The sequence below is a fragment of the Necator americanus genome, chromosome I (assembly GCF_031761385.1).
Source record: "Necator americanus strain Aroian chromosome I, whole genome shotgun sequence".
NCBI lineage: Eukaryota > Metazoa > Nematoda > Chromadorea > Rhabditida > Ancylostomatidae > Necator > Necator americanus.
Genome location: NC_087371.1, coordinates 34,522,355 through 34,533,032, shown reverse-complemented (window position 1 = coordinate 34,533,032; position 10,678 = coordinate 34,522,355). Strand labels below are relative to the sequence as shown.

The window sequence follows — 10,678 nt, the reverse complement described above, 5'->3', positions numbered from 1 at the left end:
AACGTATTTTGATAGCAAGATTTTGCACTGAATGAAGAAGTGTATATCCGTGTTTGTTTACATGCAGTGATACAATACATTGTATATATTGTTTTAAGATAAGTTATTCGTATTTTTATATCGGAAACCTTGTTAAACATTACAACATTACATATGTAATAATATGAAATATAACGTAATCTACAACTACAGTTTCCAGACATATTAGGCTCATCCTTCACAACGGTTAACTGCCTCATATTGGCGCAGAGGTGACTACGGGCGTTGAAATGCGATGCACAACGGAAGGTATGACCTCTTGCTGGAACACTCCCGTCATTCCAAGCACTTGAAATTGAAAGCTTAGCTAACAGTAAACCACTGCTAAAATTCACCACCTTCTTAGCAGAATGTCGCAAGGTTGCTCCTTGATCCTTATAGGTTGGGTGACGACCTGCGGTGAAAGCTGAGCCATGGCGGGGCTGCTTAGTTTGGGGAAAAATCTTTTTCTCACTCCACTATACACACTGCCTCATTATCATGGATACCGGGCTCATACCTAGGAATGGGACAGTATGGCTGTCGGAGAGAAGCCATCACCTCTCAGTTTCCTCAAGACATCTTTGATTCTGGGCCAGAAAGACACATGCACGACTTACCATGGAGGCTTTCTCAGACTCTGTTCTTACAACGCGAGAACATTGGCCATAGACGCTGATACGCATGACCTTCTCAAAGCTGCTATCACATATCAAAGTTATTAAAGCCATCAAATTCCACTTGATTGCTCTGTAAGAGTCCAAAAGTAGAAGGAGCGACAGATGAATGAAGGTACATTCGTCGTTCGTGCAAGGAAGGTTCACTCGCAAAATGTAGTCGGCGTTTGTCGTTTCGTCGGCTTTGCTGTACCCATCTGTGGATTTATATTATCGAGTTTGATAAGCTGTACACGAGGTTGTTAAATAAATTTATTGGCCAACGTTTCGGCTATATCGCCTTCTTCAGAGCCTGAAAAGGGCGATATTCAATCTACAATTCAAACGACCAACCTCTCCACAACTAAACTGATAAACTCCACGCCTACTTTCAATCAGAAATTTAGCAACTGCGCTGAATGCTCACCTTAGAACGGAGACTCCTAGCATGGAACGCTGACTGATCGGTCACGAGGGCGAATAGTTCGAATGTCACATTCGGATTGAAAGAACCGTTCGAGATATGGCGCGAGTTCCCGCGTTATCGACAGACATTCACCCTTGCGGTTCATTTTAGGGTTTTTGGCTTGGATCCAAAATGCCTCCAGCGATTTTCGAGCCAACGTTTTAGATTCGTGCGCTAAGATTTGGACCCTAATTTCAAAATCGACTCCGTCGTGTTCTTGTGTTCTACGGGCACCTAAAGATGTCCATTCTCGTAACCTACTCTTGCCGCTCACGAGCTCTTTGATGCGGACATACAGCGGTCGTGCCTTTTCACCGACATACTCGTCGCCACAGTTCGTGCAAGAAATCAGGGTCCCATCCGCCCTGCCTCAATTCCTCCTTCGGGGGCCTCAGGGCTGCCCCATGACCCCACACCCCAATATATTTCCTAGGGTACAATGCGGTTAGAAGGGTTTTACTAATAGGGTTTATCTTTAAGACATCAATACACGACACGGCACGCACAATTATACACGACATAAGGTGAATCAATAAAGGGGCCAGTCATGGCTAGATGGTCAAGTGGTTCTCGGTGGCAGATGGAGAAGGGTTGCGGTTCGGACCCCGTGGGCAGGCAGCCAGGGCAAGGGGTTGTTGCAGTGGTGGTGTGGTGCGGCTATCGAACGAGGCGGAATACGACACAATGCAACACGACACCACGAATAATGCGGATAAGAGACTGGAGCGAGATCGGAATAGTGGCGAAAGAGAAATGGAGCTGGAACCCCGACTGCTCAGTGCCAGCCCTTATATATGGCGGCCGCGTGGGAACGCTACCGTAATACATTGCCATTGGCAATGTTTCCCACGCGGCGCGCGAGAACTGCGGCCGGCTGGCTGGGAAAGTCGTGCCGGGCACGACACCCGTTTAGCGCGTTCTACACGAAACAACAAGCAAATAAACAAACTAATTACAACTCTAGAATCACTAAACCCACTTATTCACCCGCGGGTTCAGTCAAAATCGAAAGAAGGAATTTCTCAATTTTTTCATACATTGTTTTCTTTTATTATTTTCATATTTATATTTATTCTTTATCCACAGACTAATGCTACTGTGCGAAATGACATCATAGTTATGCTAAACATGTTCAAAAACTCATTCAGTTTATTCGCTGCTTTAAACAGACGAATATTCAAATACATATTCTCATGAACATAGAAATATGGGCAAACCAGTGTGGATTGTTAAGATTTCATTAAATATTTCTTTCATTTCTAAATTGATACTCTGCAGATTTCCTTTCAGTTGTGTAGATGATTTCTGTCGCAAAATTCTATCCGAATCCTATTTCATACTCGCAGTAATATTACATGACTAGGAAAAAACTAGAAAACAAAAAAAAAAGAAACTAGAACTAGAAAACAAAAAAGAAATAATAAATTAGAACTAGAAAAAGCTCATTGCATTTGCAGTACTCAGTGTTATGAAGCTACCGTCGCTTGTGAATTGTTCATTATCGAGACCACCGCCTTAAAATTATAGTCATTTTCATTTTTTTATAAATTGCAATCGGAAATATGGCACTGAAAAAGAAAACCCCTACTAATCAAGAACCTTACATACACAACTGTTCTTATCAGAGATTTTTAGAGACGGTGAGTTATTGTTGAACTCAACAGAGCCGACAAACAACACAATTTTTTTCTTCGAATTAATTGATGTAATTTTTTAAAAGGGCAGGTGTAGCGCAGTCGATCAGAGGTCCGTTGTAGCCACACGGTCGATGGTTCGAAACAATTCTAGTGCCAACCAAAGTCTTTTATTTCTCCGAGGTAAATTCGCAAATAAAGTAATAAATTGGTATGCCCTTGTCTGGGAGGATAAATACACTGACTTGGCACATCGGCTAGCCCCCGCAAATCATTGTATAGGCCAACACGGGTTCCAAAACCTCAACGGTTATGAAATACGACGGTTACGAGGTAAAGCGCGTTGGCGCATCCCAAGTGGATTTATACGCCACAGATTTGATTCTCTAGACTTTAATGTTTTCAATTTTCTGTAAACTTCAAAAGGTATAAGGACTATTCCTTTCCACAGCTGACGTAAATACTTCTCTTGCATAACAGTCTTTTTTTTTTGCTTCCTTTTTTGCAGGATTTTATGTTACAGCAGCAGACGGTACTTCTAGGAACAAACACGACAACCTACACAACAACACTTCTCAATGTTATGATTGCTTTATTTAAAGTAAGAGTTTTACAATAAATCATGTAAATGCAACAGATGTGTTGAAACTGTAGCTTCTCACTGGACGTAGCACAAAGGATATCGGCAGGTCGGTGGTTTCTCATAGGTACAATCATCGTTGGTCCTACATGGTTTATTTTCCATTTTGTAGTCGTTTTGAGCCTTAAAAGAAGTCAATCTTTTATAAGATCAAACCCACGAGCAATGTAATAACGATACATACACTTTGTTGAATACACAGACGCCTTTCAGATGACATTTGGAATTTTCTTCCACACCTTTCACATAGCGTCCACAGCTAGTTGCTTTTGAATAAATCATCTATAATATGTTCAAAAGAATCTCTATCTTCTCACTACAGCTAACGATATGTGATTTAAAAAATCGCAGTATAACCTGGCCAAGAACTGTTGCGTTTTCCCTCATTAAGTGAGTCAAGTACTGCACAGAGGTGTACTCCGGGTATTAGCGTCTATTTCACTAAACAAATAAAAGTGAGTTTCATTATTGTCAGTTATTTTCCAATTAACCTCATAGGGTCTTCATACTCTCAATAGAAAAAAAAACAGACAAAAATTTTTCGAGGACAGACAAACGTTTGGAGATGAAACAATTATTTTGAGTGTAAGAGTAAGGGCACTAAAGATAAAGGATAAAATGTGCAGTATTGATCAATCCGATCAATCCTTATGAGGATGCGCCTTCGCATTCGACTTTAATTTAGAATTTTTGGACGAGCGTACGTCCCATGCAATGAATTGCAGGGAGTAGTCCAATCCGATAAGTGTTTTTATTCTTCCAGACAAATTTGATAGCGTTCATTCCACCTCACAGAGATGAAATGCATATTTTAGGTCTAGGCTGGTTTCGAACTATCGATAGTGTAATCACAGTGCAACCTGTTACCAAGCACTCTATCCGCTCCTAAAAGGGATGGTATGGGCAAAAAAAAATTGGAATAACGGCGAGTACATTTGAGAACTCTGTAGACAGATTAGAAAGACAGTAAAACAAAATTGTTAAGATGAGGATCTATAAATGGAGAACAAAGAAGATAACATACTCTAAGGAGGATAAGAACGGCGAAGATGAATTTACTCTTTAACAGAAACTAGTTCTATTGTGTTTCATATGTAATGTGAGTTCGGACATACCTCGTAAATATGATTGAACCATGATTGGATGGTAATTCGGAAGGAGACGTCAGCACATTTTTAGCAACTTCTTCGAGATCTTTCGTGCGCTTCTGTAATATTATACAGTCAAAGATGACGATTCCATGTGAATCTGCTCCAAAACACCTGATCAAGGCGATTAGAATAATCTAGTTTTTCAGACTACCCCGAAAAATTTGTTTTATACCGTAAAAAAACAGAGTGGATTCACTCACAAGATGATACATTAATCCCCCATTGCCTAAGCGTATTCCTCTGTATGTTCTACCGAGAGTCGCAAGGTGACGAAGTTCTTTAAAAAAAATATCCAGCTGAGTAGAAGGTTTTCCTAATTTTTCATATTCCGATGAAAGTATTTGTTTTTAGGAGAAAAAAGAACAGAGTGGATTCACTTACTAAATAATACATCGTCTCCTTCCCAAGCAACCGTTTGTATTTTTTAAAGAGCCGCTCTGACGAGTTCATTGAAAATATCTGCTGAGTAAAATGTTTTCAGTTCGTTATTTTGCATCGTTGCTTATTCTAAGTAGTCGTATTTAGTAGAGAGTAAAAGATCGTTCAACAAAAGCTGTGCTTCATATCCAATCCTTACCAGAATTTTGTCCAGCGTTCAGAAGAAGCACATATGTTACCTAAAAAAAGGGACACCGTGAGTAGTGGCACATCAAGGATTCATGAAGCTGAAAATTATTGGTAATGTGACTAACGGAGATGAGAATTACCGCCTTCATGTCGATACCGACGACTGAATGATCAGGAATCGACGTCGATCCATAAATAATAATTTCACTGAGGTTCGATACGTTACCGCTTTTCACAGTGTTTCTCTTAACATACTGTAATCTGTCATAAACTGTGTGGTTTTGTTTTGTTATAAAGTAACGTTTGTCAATAAGCAGAACGCAATATAATAACATGTGTGGGTTATTAGCGATTTGACTTCATATGTAAATTTAAGTGATCATTTTCATTCTTGTATCTTTTATGTCTTAAATAGAACTTTTAATAAACAGTTCTATAGTCCGTAAGAATGTAGCCTGAAAATGTTAAAACAAGTAATGTGCTAAATTATACAATGTATTATTGGTTATTATCGTACTTAGTTTAAGGATTTTAAAGAAGAATCTAAAACGAAAAAGTAGGACAAACTATGATTGATAATTGACTGTTCTAAAAACGATGCTAAATTTGTTACATTTTGCGTCTTCAATCTAAGTAACTGTACTTAAGTATCTATTTAAGGTAGTAAGGTATGTAGGAATTGTTTTTTCATGGGTATGTTGAACAAAGAAAATATAATGTTTGTTGTGTTTTTCTTCAATGTTTTCTTTTTATATGAACCGTTTTAAATTCCAAATTCATTTATGATGTTCTTAATGAATTACCATGTGTGGCACAGCACAACTGCAATAAGTTGTAATCCTAAAATTTTCGCATCAAAGCTGCCACCGTGTATGTTGCTCTCCTTAGGAGGAGCGACTTTTGTGCACCACAAAGACGTTCTTGGATTTTTCGCAAAAGCATCGACTTGAACAATCCATGAGGTGTTCTTTACTGAATCTCTCATTCTTTCCTTTTGCTGGCTTCGCCAGTCTCTGGCACCAGTAACACTATTTTTCAAACACGTTTCTTTGTATACGTAAGATTCCTGACCAGTGAGGGCAGAAAAACACCACCTTTCACCTTTTCGGCGTCTAAATAGCACAAGTAGGAAATGTTAGCATAGCTTCTACAGTACAGTTTTTGTGGTCCTACAGAGGTAACAAATGGAAGGACGGGCGAAGTAATGCTCAGCCAAAATTCTGAGTGGGCGTTATATGTAAAGACGTACCAAATTTTACCATCATCACAGTATATCCAACCTTTTCGTACGGTTCTTCCTTTTAAAAGGCTTCTTCTAATGCTTAACCACATTCGATAATACATTACATGCAGAGTTTCCATAACGGGTGTACTTAGTTGTTAACATTTTCGAGGCTCACCATTCCTCACAGCAACTAATCGAGAAATTTTTATTAAAAATTCTATTTTTAGATTTTAAGGTAAACAACATGAGGATTTGAAGAATGAAGCAAATCTGATCATCGCTAACATAAAGGATGTACATCAATGATCGTTCAAATCACTAGGACACCGACCTTGAAATGTGTATTATTGCGTGTCTGCTTTATTGTGAACCGAAACGTGTACTTTATGCTTAACCAAAATAAAAAGCACACGGTTTATGACAGATTACAGTATGTTAACAGAAATACTGTGAAAAGCGGTAACGTATCGAACCTCAGTCAAGTGCTATTTAAGCATTGACGTCAATTCGTGAGCATTCAGTCGTCGGAATCGACATGAAGGCGCTATTTTTCATCTCCGTTAGTCACATCAACAATAATTTTCCACCTTATGATTCCTTGATGTACTTCTACTCACGGTGTCTCTTTTTTAGGTAACATATGTGCTTCTTCTGAACGCTGGACAAAATTCTGGTAAGGATTGGATATGAAACAAAGCCTCTGGTTGGGAAGCTGACTCTTCTTCTCACTTACTCACTAAATACGACTGTTTTAGCGAACGAGGAACGATGCAAAATAACGAACTTGGAGCAACATTTAACTCGGCTAAATATCTTTTTCAAAGAACTTCGTCACCGAGCGGCTCTTGGTAAAAAATACCAAACGGTTGCTTTAGGCGAAGGAGGACTGATGTATTATTTAGTAAGTGAATCCACTCGGTTTTTTTTTCTCCCAAAAATAAATACTTCATCGGAATCTAAAAAATTAGATTATTCCAGTCTCCCTGATCAGGTTTTTTTTTTGTAGCAAATTCACATGGAATCGTTATCTTTGGCTACTGACGTATAATATTGCAGAACCGCACGGATAATCTCCAAAAAGATGCTCAAGAGATGTTAAAGTCTCCTTCCAAAGAAGGTCCATTAAAGAGTAGATCAATCATATTCCATCGGTATGTTCGATCTAACAATACATGTGAAGCAAAACAGAACTAGTTATTTCTGTTCACAAGCAAAATCACCGTAGAAGTTGTTTTACTCCTTAAAGTATGTTATCTTCTCTTTCCTCCCTTTATGCATTCTCTTCCGACCAGTTTTGTTTTACTTGCTCTTTGACTCTGTCTACAGAGTTCTCAAGTGCATTCGTGCCGTGCACTTCTGTCAATCGAGTTCGACGGTTGAACGTTACCAGGATCGTTATTCTAATTTTCTTTGCCCATACTATACCTTTTGGAGCGAGTGTAGTGTACCGGTTAGAGGTTCTGCTTCCTGCACGATCACGGAGGTTCGAATCCGCCCCAGTGCTCACCAAGCCTTTCATCCCTTCGGGGTCGATAAATTGCTACTAGACTTGTCTGGGAGGAGAAAACACTGACTTTACACATCGGCTAGCCACCGCAAGTCATTGTATAGGCCAGTTACACATTCGTAAACCTCAACGGATTCTGACTTGAAGTGAATGTATTCAATGAATGAATGAATGTAATGTATAATAATATTTTCCCCGAAATTTGTTCTTTATCTTTATTATATTAAGGTGAGATGGGCGGGAGTAGTGTAGCGGCTAGAGGTTCCGCTTCCTGCACGATCGATCGGAGGTTCGAATCCGCCCTAGTGCTCACCAAACCTTTCATCCCTCCAGGGTCGATAAATTGGTATCAGACTTGTCTGGGAGGATGAAAGCACTGACTTGACCCGTCGGCTACCCACCGCAATTCATTGTATTGGCCAACAAATTTCAAAAACAAGTTTCCAAACCTCAACGATTACGAATTCGGGTAAAACGCGTTGGCGCATCCCAAGTGTATCATACGCCAGTAACTTCGTCATTTTTTTATAGACACTTCTGCAAAAAATTAGGTACTACCTCTAGAAAATTGCGATGCCCTTCAGCATGATATGGTATTCTTCTCTCAAACAGCGGATATACCATGTCAGCTGTTCGAAACAATATTTTTGTTAGTCTAGCACAACCGTTCTATTCTAGTTAAAGCCACCACCCCACGAATCTGGGGCGGTCCGGATTTCAGGTGGAGAGCTCCTATACGAGGTCGTGGATTATGGGGAAGAGGGTGATTCCGTATGCTTCGCGTAAACAAGACTCCAATCGAACTCGTTGTGGAAAAGAGCACGCCGGAACGCTCGAAGCCGTATCTTCCAGGCCGTTTTTTACGGGATTTACGAAGAAATGGACGGAATCACCCTTCTCTCCATGGTCTGCGACTCCGTAAAGGCATAAGCCACCTGAAATCCGAACCAGCCCACCCTTCACCCCCCTCCTACCAATTCCGTAGTGTGAAACCTTTATATTCATCTATTATTCCGTCTCAATCTTTTCCTTGTGTTCATAAAAAACAGCTGAGAAAGACAATAGTGAAGCAGTATTATTTAGTGAACTCGATGCTGTCTACGGTGGTGCATACACTTCTGTGTATCAGTTGGTAGAAATGATGCGTATTAATCCAAAAATCCTTGGACAGGTTATACAGTGATTTTTTCTTAAATTACATTAAAGACGAGATTTTTTTTGATTCATTATAGATGCTATATCCAAAGACAACTGGCTATGGTTGCCATGTGGAAGGTTTTTCAAAAAAATCCAAATGTTATTTGAAAGGTGCCTGCGTATTTGATAAAGAGTATGTATCTATATTGCATTGTTTGTGCATTTGAACTTATAAACGATTCGCTTCTTTTAGGGCTCCAGTCGACTATGAAATGGAGAAAAAAGCATGTACGAAAAACGATGATTGTACCTATGAGAAACCAGCGACCTGTTTATATCCTTTGTGCTACGCCCAGAAGAAGTGAAGAGCTACACTTTCAAGACATTCGTTGGATTTACATGATTTATAGTGAAATTTTTACTATAAATAAAGAAATCATATGCTTTAGAAGTACTGCAATGGAGGGTATCGTGTTTGTTCCTAGAAATAGCGTCTACTGCTTTAACATGAAATCCTGCGTGGACAAACAGCTCCTTAAGAAAATTCTCCCCATCAGAACTTTTTTCTAAGGTTTTAACAATTAATAGTTGACAGAAAAATGATGTTGGGGGCTTTTACACCGTCCGAAGGCAGATCACCGAGCACAGAAGGAGTGTTATGCAGGAGAAGTGCGTACATATGTTGTTGTGGACACGTTGTAGCAAACACGGTAGCCGGTAAGTATAATAAGAAAAGAAGAGAAAGTAGAATATAAGGATATGCAATATTTTTCAACGAACTGGATAAGGATCAAAAAAAGTAGCTCAGTTGAGAGAATGTGAAGGAATGGGATTTGGAGAGGATAAGGGATGAACATAGAGAAAACTCGGTAACTGCTTTTTGTCATTTCTTTTTATGAATGAATCTTGCTAGGTAGCAAATTCATCGGATCGCATTGAACAAGGTGCTTCCGAATTGGGATAGTGTTGTCGACCAAAACGGACCAAGACGTCACTAAAATCAGTAAAACCTTGAACTAACACTCACTAGCTACTGTACTCGTCCCTCGACAGGAATGATAATCATGGCAACCTGGTGCAGCGGCTCTGAACTCTGCGGTGCGCACCTTAGCGCACGAAACTAAAACGTTGGCTCCAAAATCGCTTAAGGCATTTGGATCCAAGACCCAAAAACCCCAAGAAAACCGCAAGGGCGAATTTAAACAAGGTAATAGTGATGCAGGGAGCGTGTAGTGTAGCGGTTAGAGGTTCCGCCACCTGCACGATTGATCGGAGGTTCGAATCCGCCCTAGTGCTCACCAAGCCTTTCATCCCTCCGGGGTCGATAAATTGGTACCAGACTTGTCTGGGAGGATAAAAACGCTGACTTGACCCGTTGGCTAGCGCCCGCAAGTCATTGTAGAGGCCAGTTACACGTTCGTGAATCTCAAACGATTCTGAAATGAAGTGAACGTGGTGGCGCGGGTCCCAAGCGGATTGATTAACGCCAGGAACTATATCCTTTATCCTTAATAGTGATGCAACCGCAGCTCAAAAAGTATGCAGTGTGTATGGCGAAAGAGTGCTAACCGATCGGGCCGAGTTAGAAATTGGTTTGTCAGATTCCACTCTGAAGATGATCTGACCATGAAAGACGATCCGAGAAAGGAGCTTTCAGACTCCAGAAGAAAGTTGTTT

The 10,678-nt window shown here is 40.1% G+C and overlaps 1 protein-coding gene across 2 annotated transcripts; it reads left to right on the top strand.

The window, feature by feature from the left end:
• Window positions 1–31: 31 nt before the first annotated feature.
• Window positions 32–9,366, top strand: RB195_007778 (uncharacterized protein; the record flags this gene model as incomplete). 2 transcript variants are annotated; one of them, XM_064181605.1, is made up of 7 exons in its annotated part: window positions 6,893–6,916; window positions 6,991–7,030; window positions 7,113–7,258; window positions 7,414–7,508; window positions 8,948–9,035; window positions 9,097–9,194; window positions 9,255–9,366. In XM_064181605.1, the coding sequence occupies 7 exons, from the start codon at window positions 6,893–6,895 to the stop codon at window positions 9,364–9,366; spliced, it is 603 nt and encodes a 200-aa protein (XP_064038384.1). The 2 variants fall into 2 exon arrangements, with proteins under 2 accessions (XP_064038383.1, XP_064038384.1); XM_064181604.1 differs by lacking the exons at window positions 6,893–6,916; window positions 6,991–7,030; window positions 7,113–7,258; window positions 7,414–7,508 and adding an exon at window positions 32–51.
• Between the last annotated feature and the right edge of the window lie 1,312 nt (window positions 9,367–10,678).